The sequence below is a fragment of the Rhinolophus sinicus genome, linkage group LG06 (assembly GCF_036562045.2).
Source record: "Rhinolophus sinicus isolate RSC01 linkage group LG06, ASM3656204v1, whole genome shotgun sequence".
NCBI classification, from domain to species: Eukaryota; Metazoa; Chordata; class Mammalia; order Chiroptera; family Rhinolophidae; genus Rhinolophus; species Rhinolophus sinicus.
In genome coordinates this window covers 125,071,367-125,086,074 of record NC_133756.1, presented here as the reverse complement: position 1 = coordinate 125,086,074, position 14,708 = coordinate 125,071,367, and the positions used below count along the sequence as shown (strand labels likewise).

General features: G+C 39.8%; 1 protein-coding gene and 1 pseudogene across 3 annotated transcripts in view; one reads left to right on the top strand and one right to left on the bottom strand.

Annotated features, from left to right (window-relative positions):
• DENND5A (DENN domain containing 5A) overlaps positions 1-14,708 on the top strand; it is a 77,056-nt gene that overhangs the window by 52,074 nt on the left and 10,274 nt on the right. For all 3 annotated transcript variants that reach the window (XM_019728812.2, XM_019728807.2, XM_074335971.1), the window contains 5 exons: positions 596-727; positions 5,206-5,358; positions 11,078-11,162; positions 12,677-12,761; positions 13,209-13,337. In XM_019728812.2, coding sequence (XP_019584371.1) covers positions 596-727; positions 5,206-5,358; positions 11,078-11,162; positions 12,677-12,761; positions 13,209-13,337 — 584 coding nt within the window. The remainder of the gene's footprint in view (positions 1-595; positions 728-5,205; positions 5,359-11,077; positions 11,163-12,676; positions 12,762-13,208; positions 13,338-14,708) is intronic.
• On the bottom strand, positions 3,711-4,116 carry LOC141572494 (small ribosomal subunit protein eS25 pseudogene; annotated as a pseudogene).

The following is a 14,708-nucleotide window of genomic DNA, read 5'->3' as shown; positions in this document are numbered from 1 at the left end:
CTGGGATGCTGAGAGGATGTCGTGTCCAGTTCACTGCACTTAACGTGGGTTCTGTGTTAAAACAAGCAGCATGTGGAGAATCACCAGCACATTGTAGAAAAGCAGAAAGTACAGTTGTTGTTTTGAGTGTGCAATCTTATTTCCAGGCCCTAATTTTAGCAAAGTTATACTTTATGATAACAAGGGTTGACATCTTTGATATGCACACAGGAGTTAAATTCCTCCCTGCTTAGTGGGGAACATGATTTTCTCACTAGTACTCTGATATTTGGGTGGATTTGCACACTGAGCTACACATGCTACGGCCATGTTTTTTTGTTTTGTTTTGTTTGTTTTTTACCTCTTGTATCATTAAGGCAAAGGTAATTCCAGTACTCATGGAGTGCTATACATCAGAGAAAACATAGTTCATCATGTTATCTCAGTTTTTCCCTTTGATACAGAGTTGCATTTTAAACTTTCTGTCCTTAACTTTATCTGAGCCTAGGAAAGAGGCAGTAAGAAAGTGTGGGGTGATAGTGCCCTCTTCAGGCTCCCATCGGTATTGATGGATAGTTTGCATGAACACAGCCTTTGATTTTTCCGTTTGCTATAGAAATACATCCAGGAAGCCAGGAATATGGGCAGCACCATCCGCCAGCCCAAACTATCCAACCTGTCCCCATCAGTGATTGCCCAAACCAACTGGAAGTTTGTAGAGGGCCTGCTGAAGGAATGCCGCAACAAGGTGAGCTGTGGACGCCTCTGTATGTGTGCTATTTCCCTTGGCAGCCAAGTGAGACCAAGGCTTGGCTCTGTACATTCTTTCTTGGTTTTAAAAATATTGTTAACATTATGCGATGGTACTAATTTTAAGATCCTGGTAACTTGGAATTAAGTGTATTTGTTTTAAATAAAAGAAACCACTAATCAAGAGCAAGCACACTTTGGGGCGGCCGGATGGCTCAGTTGGTTAGAGCGTGAGCTCTCAACAACGTTGCCCGTTCAATTCCCACATGGGATGGTGGGCTGCACCCCCTGCAACTAAAGATTGAAAATGGTGACTGGACTTGGAGCTGAGCTGCGCCCTCCACAACTGGATTGAAGGACAATGACTTGGAGCTAATGGGCCCTGGAGAAACACAGTTTCCCAATATTCCCCAATAAAAAATTGAAGATAAAAAAAATTAAAAAACACACACACAAGATCTTTAAAAGAATAAAAGAGCCAGCACTCTTTGCTTGATATAAACTTAATATGTATTCTTTAAAATTGAAAGATAGGTGTAGTTTTTAATTTTAGACATCTTGCATTATTTACTTGAAATCATTGTAGTTGAATTGTCTTCAACAGATTAGTCTTACACATATGGAAATATTTTTGTCTTTGTTTTAATTTGGTAGTAGTGATTTCATATGTTTAGAAACAAGAATTTACTGAGTGCCTACTATGTGTCAGGCAAAAGTGTGTTATTTAGTTTAAGCTTGTTGGGATGTTTTTCTCAATTCTACAAAGAAAGTCATTTTTTTTAAAGCTTTATTGAAGTATAATTGATGTACAAAAATTGCACACATTTAATGTATGCATCTTGATGAGTTGAGACATAATGCATGTACCTATAACATGTTACCACAATCAAGGTACTAAGCATATGAATCACTTACAAAAACCTCCTTAGGTTCTTTTGTGGTTTTGTTTGTTTTTGAGGTCCATCCTCTTAACATACTTTAAAGTGCACAATATTATTTTGTTTATATGTACTGTGCTGTAGAGCAGATCTCTAGAACTTACTCATCTTGCATACTAAAAATTCATATCTACTGAGCAACAATTCCCTATTTTCTCCCTCCACATCCCCTGACAACCACCATTCTATTCTCTGCTTCTGTGAGTCTATTTTAGATGTTTGTCCTTTTGTGACTGGCTTATTTCACTTAGCATAATGTACTCCAGGTTCATCCATGTTGCTGCAGATGTCAGGATTTCCTTCATTTTTAGTGCTGAATAATATTCCATTATATGTATATACCACATGTTTTTTTATCCGTTCATCCATTGACGAACACTTGGGCTGTTTCCATATCTTCGCTATTGTGAATAATGCTGCTGTGAACGTGGAGTGTAGGTATCTCTTTGAGATTCTGATTTCAGCTCTTTTGGATATATACTCAAAATAGGAGTGCTGGATCAAAAGACAGTGATTCTTAATTTTTAATGTTTTAGTTAGTATAGTTTCTTTTCAAATAAAAATGTAGCCTTTCAACCAAGTCAGTATACCATACTGTGTTTTTAGGACAGTTCAACTAACTTGGTTTTTACTATATCCTGTTTATTTATCAATGGAGAAAAATATTTTCCTGCATTTTCAGTTTGCAAGTGGTAGTCATTTATAGGATGAAATCAAATATACTTTCTCTTGCAGAGGAAATGATTACTGTTACAAGTTAGATTGATACGGTGTTTCCCCAAAAATAAGACCTAGCCGGACCATTAACTCTAATGCATCTTTTGAAGCAAAAGTTAATGTAACACCTGATCTTATTTTACTATAATATAAGACCCGGTCTTATTTTACTATAAGACCGGGTCTTACATTAATTTTTGCTCCAAAAGATGCATTAGAGCTGATAGTCTGGCTAAGTCTTATTTTCGGGGAAACATGGTACTTATATTAGTACTGATATTTTGCATTCAGATGTTTTTAAAAAAGCTTCTGTTAGTTCACTCTGAACCACTGATATCTGTGATTTTCCACATAGTGTTGTCTTTTCTGCTATCAAGAACGTTGATGCTGCTGCCTTTCTTGAAAGAAGGCTTTTCTGTTGTCTCTCAGATTTGTTTTCTAAGCCATTGACATTCATTCTCAAGTTTTGAGATGCATGCCCAGTTAATGACACTTCCTTATGGCATTGCCTGGTCACCAATGACTATGAAATACATGCTAGCTTCAGAGATATTAATATGTGGAAAAATGTATATCTTAGATTTGAGGAAATCCAGTATCAGTCTAACACCGCCAAGTGTTAGCTAGCACGTAGAGGATAAATTGGTATGACCACTTTGGTAAACAGCGTATTATTATCTGGTATTCTACTAGGTATGTTCCCTAGAGAAACCTTTGCAGCATGACCCAGGAGATATATACAGGAAGTTTACAGTAGCATTCTTTATAATAGCCCCAAATTGGAAACAACCCAAATGTCAATCAGTAGGAGAATCAATAAGTAAATTGTGCTATATTTATATGATAGAGTGTTATACAATGGTGGAAATGGACAACAACTATATCCATCAATGTAGATGAATTTCACATACATAAGGTTGAGTGAAAAAGCAAATCACAAAAGAAAACATACTAGCAAAACTAAACTATGTTGTTTAGGAATGGAAATATAGGTCATACTTATTTCCTTGTTTTTCTATAGTTTTAAGTCAGGGTACTGATCACTTTTAGAACGGTAAGGTGATTGGAGAGGGCATGTGGGGTGCTTCAAAAGTATACATGGACAATGTTTTATTTCTTAACCTGGGTGATGGTTATAATAGAATAATAATGCATGTGTATATATACAGAGGGTGCCCCCAAAAATGTATACACATTTTAAGAAAGGAAAAAACTGTATTAAAATTACGCTGATGGTAACCACTTTGAGCACCTCTTGTAATTGCAGAAGTCAAATGTGATTTGTACTAATGTTTTTTAATTTTTTATTTAATAAAGTTTTATTTTTCAAAATGTACCATTGGTGGGACCTGTTGTTCCCGCATCTTCATCAGTAGCTGGGGCATCCCCACACTTGGTGTTTCTGGTGTCACCGACTTGAGCTCGGTGCTTTGAAACTAATTTAGTAAGTCCTTTCCTAAGGAGCTCCTGAGGGCTGCCCTGGCCAAGGAACCGCGCGGGTCTCTAGTCTCAGAGACAACAGCTGGGGTTATAAGCTTATATTGTAGTTGGGAACTTCCTTACAGGGTTTGTCATATGTCGTTTTGTCACACAAGACTAGGTTGTTGAGCTTTCCTGAACTTTGCCTTTGGACCACTTCTTCTTTTTCCCCTCCAGATTTGTTCACTGGGTCTTTGTCTTCCTTGGCCGACTTTCTAGCATCTTTCTTCTTCTTGTTGTCCTTGGGCGGCATGGCGAAGTGCAGACAGCGGCGGCTACAACTGCAGCCTCGCTAAGATGTCAGACAAAAAGCACTTGTAGTCATCTTTTGTTATCAGTGTATATTGAGTATTACAATTTTAATACATTTTTTTCCTTTCTTAAAATGTGTATACTTTTTTTGGCACCCTCTGTATATACCTATATGCATATACATATGTATATGAGATCTAGTTCACAACAAAACCATTAAAAATAGTAACACTATTAAAAAGAAATAAGCCAAAGTGTTAAGAGTTGTTGCTTCTGAAAGGTAGGATTAGTGGTGATTTTTCCCTTCTGCTCTTTAAATTTTTATATGCTACAAATTTATAACATGATTAAATTTAACTGAAGAACTTGGACTTAATAATTAGGCAGATTTAGGTTCAAAGGCCAGATGTGCTAATTCTTTGCTGTGTGATTTTGGCAAGTTACTTTTTTTTATCAATAAATTGGGATCTCAATTTCCTTGTCAATAAATTGGAAACAATAATAATACTTATCTCAGAGTTATTAGGAGGCTTCAATGAGATAATTCAATGCTTAATACAGTGCCTGACGCATGGTAGTAATACCAGCTCTGATTGTCATTATCCAGCATGTGTTTTTTTGTTTTTTGTTACAATAGGCACTTGAAAATTTTTTCCTAAAAGTAAATGATTCCTCAATTTTTTATCCCCTTGACAAGTACTTCAGATATGTTTCGAAGATGAAATGCTTCAAGATTTGTTTAATAAGGTCAGTCAAACAGTGAGAATCAGAGGTGTCAGAAGTGCGCATGACCAAAGGGTTTTATTCTACTCTTTTCACCTCATAAATTCAAAAACGGAATCCAGATTGATGAAATCACTTGCCCAGAGTCATACAGTGATTACTGTGTTCTTAACTAAACTTTTAAAGAATACATTCTGCCATAACCTGAACTATATGGTGGGAATAAATACACTATATGTCTCTAGATCTCAGTCATCTTGACCTTCTCAGCCCAGCAGATGTGCTGTGCAGGTGGCCTCAGCCCTTCCTAGCTGCACGGTATACGCTTCACTGTGGTTATCTAATCCTACCAACTGATTTCTTGTAGACCAAGAGGATGCTGGTGGAGAAGATGGGCCGAGAGGCTGTGGAGCTAGGGCATGGGGAGGTCAACATCACAGGGGTGGAAGAGAACACCTTGATTGCCAGCCTTTGTGACCTCCTGGAAAGGATCTGGAGTCATGGGCTGCAAGTAAAACAGGTAAAGAATGCCCTGCGTCTCTGCTGAGCTAACTATCTTCCTGTTTTCAGTTACTACTAGCGTTCCCATATTCTTCCAGCTGGCTGGCTTTGAAGAGTGGTGCACTGTATGCATGGAGTGAGACTTGAAATAGCTAAACCAACAAATAAATAAATGTGACCCAAACTATTTTCTTTAAAAATAAGCTTCATAAATGTGTGTGTTTGTCAGATATTTTAAAAGTGGCCTCTTCCGTCCTGCAAACAGAGCTAAAGGCCAAACTGATAGATCATGTTTGGCAGCTGGCCCTAGTCTGGAGATGGAACACAAAGAAAGAGAGAAGTTGGAGCTCAGAAGTACCAAACTTACTCTGAGGGTCCTTCACTATCCCAGTGGATAAAGGTCTGTCATTAACATTTCTTTTGTATGCAGATAGCTTAGCCATATTTGAGAGAAGACTGCAGGAAGTTTAGTAAGTTTGATTTTTATTGCTTAATAACCAGAGAATTTGTTTGTTTCAAAATACTCTACTTTGAATAGTTATTCAAGATGGACAACTTTTACTTTTACGTATGCATTTTTACATTTGAAAAGAACTTGAAACGTTTTCAAAGGCAGTTTTATTATGGACAAATTAGAAAATAACGAGTAAGAATCCAGCAAATATTTATTAAGGGCCTACTGTCTGCCAGGCGCTGTAACAGGTACTTGAGATACCTCAGTGAACAAAACAAACCAGATCTCTGCCCTTCTGGAATTTCCATTCTCATGGGTGTGGAGACCATCTACCACGTCTGTCCTTCAGAGCATTTTCCTTCAAAGCACATACACAGGTGTATATTTAAAAATTCAAAGAACCACAATGAGATAACTTTCCACACTCACTAGGATAGCTACCATTAAAAAGACAGACAATGACAAGTGTTAGTGAGGATGTGGAGAAATTAGAACTTTCATACATTGCTAATGGGAATGTAAAAATTCCAGCCACTTTGGAAAAGAGTCTGGTAGCTCCCTGAAATATTAAAAGTAGCATTATAATATGACCCAACAAGTCCACTTCTAGCTATGTACTGAAGAGAAGTGGAAACATGTCTCCCCCCCAAAATGTACTTAAATGTTCATAGCAGCTTTATTCTTAGTAGGCCAAAAGTGAAACAACCCAAATGTCCACCAGCTGATGCGTAAACTAAATGTGGTCTGTCCATACAATGGGACATATTCAGCAATAAAAGGAATAAAGTGTGGATACGTGGTACAATGTGGGTGAACTTTGAAAACATACTAAGTGAAAGAAGCCAGTTACAAAAGACCACATATTGTATGATTCCATTTATATAAACTGTCCAGAATAGGCAAATCCATAGACGGAATGTAGATTACAAGATGCCAGAGGTGGGAGGGAGGGAGGAATAAGGAGTGACTGCTTATGAGTATGGGGTTTCTTTTTAAGGTGCTGAAAATGTTCTAAAATGAGGTAGTAGTAATGGTTGCACAACTCTGAATATACTAAGAACAGGATTTTTTTGGGGGGGTGGTGGTGCAGAAAATTGTATACGTTATAAATGTGAATTTTATGGTAATGTGAATTACATTCCAATAAAGCCATTTTTTTAAAAAGCCAGAAGGGATCATGCTATACATAATGTTTTGTAACTTGCTTTTTCTACCTCATAATATTTTTTCCATGTTCTTAACTAATTTTTAGCTTATAGTATAGTATAGTAAGTGTTTAAGAACTCAGAGTATAAATCAGAGAGACCTGGGTTTGATTCCCACTTAATAATTTTATGAAACTGAGCAAGATACCTAGTTTTTCTAAGCTTCTGTTTTCTCATATGTATGATGGAATTTTAAAGTACCCACCACCATAGGATTCTTATGAGGATTTGTGAAGATAATTCATGTAAAGTATTAAACTCAGAGCCTGGTATCCAGGAGGTTCTCTGTAAATATTAGTGGTTATTATTCTCCCAAAATCTTAGTTTTACTCACTGTATCATTGTATAGAAGTACCATACTTGAATCAATTCCTTATTATTGGTCATTTAGGTTATTTCTGATTTTTTAGCATTATAAACAGCACTGATTATAGATTTTTTTAAATGTTAAAAATTGTGTATCACATCCCTAAAATTTTCTGAGTTCTGTGTTGTAATAGCAACACTATGGGCTTTGGAGTCAGAAAGACTTGGATTTGAATCCTGGCTCCTCTGGATGGCTTCAAGTAATTTGCGATTTTTGAGCCTTATCTTCCTTATTCATAATACAGAGTTAATAAAATGTAACCTTTCAGGGTTATTATGATAATTACATATAATAAAAATAAGTACCTGCATTATGGTGGGTATATAACATGACAGCTATGTTATGCTAGGGTCTGCATGAAGGATTTCTATTTCTTTCCTTTTATTTATAACAGATGAGTAGAATATACATAATCATTTTATCATTTTCCTTGATGTTTAGCAAGCCAGGCACTATAGTTGAGCACTTTCGGCTTTTTGGTAAAACATATACCCTCAAAACTTTTAAATATTTGCCATAAAAGTAGCTAGGCATTTAAAAATATAAGTCAGCATGTGTTCTAAACCTGTCCTCTGAGGATTTGTGGCCATATTCTGCAAGAATTTCCACAGCGTGGGTAATTTCTTTTGGAGTTTATTTGATCCCCCTCTCAGTTTAGATAGACAGAGGCTACTGGTTCGGTGAGAAACCAGTACAGAATAATGAGGGCTTTTCAGTTGAAGTTCATTTTGTTGTGCATCCTACTTTGGAGCACTAAAAGTGAAGCACTGACAGTGTCACCAGGAGGAAGTGATGACCTGTGTTTGTTGGCAGGGTATGTATGGCCTTAACACATGTTTAGCTGGGGATTAACCCGACTATTTATGTTGGGTTCCTACAGCCTGTTCCTTAGGCCTCCATTTCGCTAGCCTCTGTGTAGAGCCCCTTTTTCCTGTTGAGACATTCTTCAGTTATGTTCCAGTCCGAAGGTTATAACCTGGCTAACTGGTCTCCTGCATCATGCATATTGTGCAGGGTCATGCACAGGCTGTGACCAAACTCACTCTCAGAGAGTGATCTTAGAGCCCTCTTCTCAGGTCGCCTTACTGATCATCTGCCCATTTTTAGTTACTTAGAAAGTAGAGCGAACCCAAACAGCGGCTTTTGCTGCTAGCCCCTTAAATTTCGTTAGCCATGACAGTCTGCATGCAGGGCTTCCTGCAACAAGTCCTCATAAGAACCTGTTATGCTCACCACTCTCTCTGGCTTTCAGTGACACATTCCAGGGAGATGGATGTCCTTCTCTAGTATATCTTTATGACAATAAGAGGTGATGTTTGTTTTTTCATAATAGTTTTGTAATCCTGCCATTTGGGGACTAGTAAGTGAAAAGGGGTTGTTCCTCACCCTTCATGCATATGACATTCTTGGAGAATTTGGTACTATCTATGTGCTGTGTGGCCACGTCCCCAAATGGGTAGTTAGGCTCTATTGAACCTGGCAGTCTCCTTCAGTCCTTTTGCAAAAGAGGAAGAAGAATAATCATGTCTCCTGAACTAGAAAGACCCGAGTGCCCTATTACGAAGCTTCAGCCCAGCTGCTGGTCTCTCACTCTTTCCCTCGCCCTCCTTCCTTGACTAGTACAATCACTGTGAGCCAGGGTGTCCTGGCACAGTGGCCTGCTGTTGCTCTTGCCTTTGGCTCTTCAGCGTTGTGGCATGAGAGGGATCTCTGGTGACCAGCTATATTTAGTTGTGTCACATCCACACAGTTCTATTAAGGGGGCTGCCTTCCTCGGCTGCCTGGATGCCGGGAATACAGTGATGAGGCAGTCAAAGTCCCTGCCCTTTTCAGAGCCTTCTCTAATGGTTTTCATCAGTGAGTGGCTGAATGGGTTTCTAGAAATGAATTACTATCTCAAAGAGCATGAATATTTTAAGATTTTGTGTTGTCTTCTGCATATATTGTATTAATATATCAGTTAGTAACAGTGTATAGGAGCTGTAAGTCTCATTGATTTTATCAAACGTCTGTTTTTTTCAAATGTTTGGTATTTCAATGAATAAAAATGGTCTTTTCTAGTTTTAACTTGTGTTGTTTTTTAGAAATTTGCTATTGTGGTTGTTGCGTTTTGTTTTAAGCTGATTAAATCTTGTAGGAAATCCAAACATACAGCAAGGTTATGTCAACAGTTTGCTGATCCATAGATGAGGGTTTTGTCCCATTCAAATGCTTAATCCACCCCCCACTCCCCGCCCCCGCCCCATAGATCAGGTTGGTGGATAGAAACAAAATAGATCCTTGATATTCTCAAGGGAAAAATTTTGAGTGCTTAAATCCTCACCTTCATCCCAGAGCATAGCATTTTCTTCAGAGTATAATTTGCAGAGTTCAATGATCTCTGTCAGAAGCACTCTGTATAGCATCATTATTGAGAGCAATGGTTCTGACATTAGATGGACTTAAGCTTGAATCGCAGCACTTTACTTACTACCTGTGTGATCTTTTACAAGTTACTTAATCTTTCTGATCCTTAATTTGTGCTTTTCTAAAGAAAATGAGGACAGAGTACCTATCCTATGGGATTGTTGGGAGCATTAAATAAAACAATTTATTTTAAACATTTAACATCGTGCTTAGTTGATCGCAAACCTCACGCAAGACATGGTAGCTCCTATCACTATTATTACTGTTTCGTAAAATATAGAACTAGTCATTTATAAAATTATTATAATAAATCCTACTACTAAAACATTGTACTCCATTTATGAGTTATATCAGCTGCATAGGAACATTTACCATGAATCTGAAATAAAGTCTTTATCACATGACAAGGGTCACTGTGTACTGAAGGGTGACTAGAAAGAGACAAAGCAGTGGCTGGGTGGCCAGCGAGGCTCACTCACTAGGCAAATACTCCCTTACATCATTGTGTCTTAGTTAAATGACAAATTACTACAAGTCTCAAATAGTTTAAACTGCAATGCTTACATTTCCAAATGCCAAGGTTCTGTTATATTGACGATAGTATCTCAGTCTTGCTGTTAGTTACCAGCCTGCTTTCCCGCAGGCTTCTTCAACTGTCTTTCAGTAGTAAATCCTCATCACAGTGATGACTTCTCCTCCCCAGACTGCACTAAGGGCAGGAATGCCTTTAAATATTTTAGGAAATTCAGGAGCTATCATAGAATCTCATAGACTGGATATCCACTCCTCTGTGTAAAAGTCCTCATCTTCTACCCACGCTGACCTTCAAGCAGCAAACCATTTAGAGGTTGATAGGTTGCTTTTTCCTTACTTGTCTGCTGGTCCATTCACATCTGTTTTGGGCCATGTGGGGGATCGTTTCTCTTTTCCGTTCTTCTTTATATTTCTCTTGGATTTTAGTAGGGGGATGTGTTTGTATACTTTGCACCCGGGTGTACATTGAGATAAATAGTAAGCCCTCATTTAATGTCGTTGGTATGTTCTGTGACTTTAAGTGAAACAGTGTATAATGAAACCAATTCTACCATAGGCTAATTGTTATACACAAGAGATTAGTTCCTGAGGCATTTCATCATTATAAGGAAACAACGTTGAATGAAACGACATTATTTGAGGACATGCCATACAGATAGTTTTTAGCAAAAGCCCATATCTATATGTTTAAATTATCTCTGACTCTGTTCACTGGATGCCTTGGTCTCTGAAATCTAAACTGATAGTTATTTCTCCCTTGTGTCGGTTCCAGGGGAAATCAGCCTTGTGGTCCCACCTGTTACATTATCAGGAAAACCGGCAGAGAAAACTCACGTCTGGAAGCCTGAGTACCTCAGGTAAGGTGGTCTCTACTCCTTGGAGAGAAGCCCTCTACCCACTTCCCCCTCCCCCACCTGTACGTAGTAGACTGTTCCAGGTCAGTGAAGCCGTTGCTCTGTGATGTTTTCTTTTGTAAATATTAAGCCACTGAGCTCTTCGAACCACAGAGCATGTCATGGCCATGGGGTTTGCTTTCATTATATGCCCTTATGTTCAGTGAGATAGAAGATATATTAGCAAGAGGCCAGTCTTAGAATGAGTTTAGGTTTCAAATAAATTTGGGTGGTACTGATGTCTTGCGTGTGGAGCAAGCTGTTTTCAGTCTTTTGTTTTATTTCTCTGAGACGGGCATTGAGGTGATCCGTCAGTTCAGAGAGCCTGTTTGTCAGTGTCCTACCTTAAGGCCGCGTGTGAATGATCCCTTACGCTTCCTTTCTGTTTCTATTTTAATAAAAATATCAGCGTTGGCAGTGACCTCAGAGATCATCTAGTCCAGCCCCCTTATTTTATAAGAGGAGGAAACTGGGATCCAGAGCGGAATTGAATTTACCCAGGGTCACACAGTGAACTGATGGAAGAGGACAGATTAAGAGCCAGGCCTCTTGTCTCCTGGCTGGTGTTCTTTAGACCCCTCTTCAGGGTCCCTTGCAGGACAGTCCCCTCCTTCCTTTACTGCTTGGCAGCCTTCCCCCCTTCATACCATCCTTCATGTTCGTCTCTCTGTCAGGGAGTTTGTTCACCTTCCTTGGATGTTCTTGTTGGTAAAGATTAGCTTAAATGGGGGTGAAAAGATAGGTATGAACTCAGTGTTGTCTCTGCCCTTGAAGTAGTTGACTTCAGCTAGCACTGAATGTGGGGAGAATAGTTGACTAAAAACCAAGGACAAGAGCTCCCTACGTAGCCTAATAAGGAGTTTTTTGGTCCACTTTCTAGATATGAGAGTGAAGAGTCTTCTCAGGAAGGCTGTAGAACTTAACTGCTAAGGGATAAACTGTAGCCAAAAATTCTCAATAGCTCATTGATGAAGATACTAAGTTTTACACATTGGGCCAGATGTGAGCATATAAGGGTATTGTATGCAGAGGCCCTGAGCATTCTGGGAAACATTCTTTACACATCCCTTTGGCCTTTTTGTAGCCCATTTTGAGGCAAGAGCAGGACAAGAGTAACAGCTCCAAGTGGAAGCATTCTTTCCATGGATTATAATGAGAACATGCCAGATTAGGAACCAGAGGACCTGACTTTGCCACTTGGTGACTGGGCAAAGCAGCTAACCTCTGAATTTCAGTTTCCTCCTCGGTGATATCTTCCTTGGCTATCTTATAAGTTGTTAGAAAATTAAATGAGATAATGTACATAAAAGTATTAAATCTGAAACCTAGTGGGTACTTAATAAATATTCATGAAATGATTGATCAAAGTGTTACCAAAGCAACCATTTCCTGTAGATATTTGTGGTTTGAGATAAGAAAGCTAGTCACCTATTTGGATAGTCAGATCTCTTTGGACATGACAGACTTTTTTGTTCTAGGAATACTTCTTGATTCAGAACGGAGGAAGTCCGATGCCAGCTCAGTCATGTCTCCCCTGAGAATCTCCCTCATTCAGGATATGAGGTCAGTGTGGGCTCATACATAATAAGCCACTAAAATCCTTTCAGTTGCTGCTTAGGTGTCCACTTTAAATAGCAGGGTGTCACTGACTTGGGCTTCGGCGGCGTCTCAGTTAACCAGGAAGCCCTTCTCATTGGTCTTGTGCTTCATGAGGCATTTGTAGAGCTGTACAAGCAGTTGGGTTTCCTGACATTTTTGGAGAATTATACCAGAGTACCTCAAGGCCCAAGGGCGCTGAGGTTAGCCTGGCTTTTTGAGAGCTGTACTGCAACACTTCCCCCAATCCCATCCCCCACCCACTCCCGTTTGTGGTGAGACTATCCTGGCAAAGCTACATGGAAGCACAAGGATTAGAGAACAAGGGAGATGGAGTCTCCCAGGATGGGATAGGGCTGCCTCAGTTCATCTCCCACCCCACCCTCCACTTCCTTTTTCCCATTTCCCCTTCAGGCACATCCAGAACATCGGGGAAATCAAGACTGATGTGGGAAAGGCCAGAGCATGGGTACGACTGTCCATGGAGAAAAAGTTACTTTCCAGACACCTGAAGCAGCTTCTCTCCGACCATGAGCTTACCAAGTAAGGCCACTCCACCTGGCGTAGAACCAGGCTCTCAGGAATGGTCGGGGGATTGGAAACCCCTGTGTGGGGAGGGGGGTATTCATTGTGTCATTACTGCTGTATTCAGCTAAACTCAAATTGCATATGAAGGTTTTGAAGCATTTCTTCTTCTCCCTCTTAATCTGTGGAAGAATAATTGTGCTATATTTGTTCTCCCTACCTTCTCAGTCTGCATGCCCCAAAATGGCTTTCTTAACAAGGTTGTGAGAAGGCTGGGGTCCTCACTGGGTACCTCAAAATTTTGGGGCTCCTCTCCTTGCTGCATTTAGGTGACTTGTATACCTGGGCATAGGGCATTTTCTCGGTCTCTTTCCTCTCTTGGGGAGGAAAGGATTGGAGAATTAAAAGGAAACTTCTAAGATATCCCCTGATCGAATTTGTTTTCTCCTGAGCCGAGGGCAAGCCCAAAGCAACCAAGTCCTTGCTCTTCCTCTGGAGCCTGCCTGAGTCTCCCTAGAGCTTACAGGGCTTTCAAATGACCCTTCCAGGCCCTCCCTCTCCACACTTTTCACTCACAGAGCGAGGGGAGAGATTCCAAGGCCCTCACACTCCCAGGGACCACTAAACCCACAATTCCCTTCTCTTGATGTTACATCTTTTGCATTCTTTCTGTACCCTAGCTACTAGAGGAGGGGGCGGGGGGGGGGGAGGGCTCTGCCCCTTCTTTGCCTCAGACTACCACCTCTCTGTCTTTTCCTGTATATAATATGTTTGGCTCTTTCTTTATTGGCAAGCCTGTTGGGCATTTTTGTGTAGCAGTTCTTTAGGCATCTTTTCATTGTTATTATGTATGTGTGACTTCCTGTGGATGATAAAGCAGAGGAGTGGACCTTGGGGAAATTTTCTGTGAGCCAACTGATTAAACATTCAGAATCTGTTTTTATTCAAAGTGGAAATATGACTTTTTAGACTGTTCATTGGGTGTGTAATCCATAGCAAGAAACCAGGTTTAAAACTTGATAGGTTAGAGAGCTCACCTTGAGAGGTTACAAAATAGTAACTCTGAAAGCGGTTAAATTTGATTCCCTACAGGGACAAAAAGGTTTAGGAATAAAATTTGAAGATTGGTAGGCCAACTAAAAGAGAACTAGTGCACACGTGAGGCTGGAGTTTGGAAGGGAGAAGTTTGCCTACCAGATTCTAGAGAACAGTTGTGAGTGGTGGAAAAATCTGTCGCTGTAGCTGTGTGGGCACCAGGGCCTGACAGGGCAGAAGTGTTTCCTGCTGGCCAGTGTAGGCGTCATCTCAGGAGAGGCTGCAAGTCAGCAGGAGGACAGCAAAGTCCTGAGGGGTTCAAGTACAGGAACTGTGTGGAGGCAGGGTGAGGTG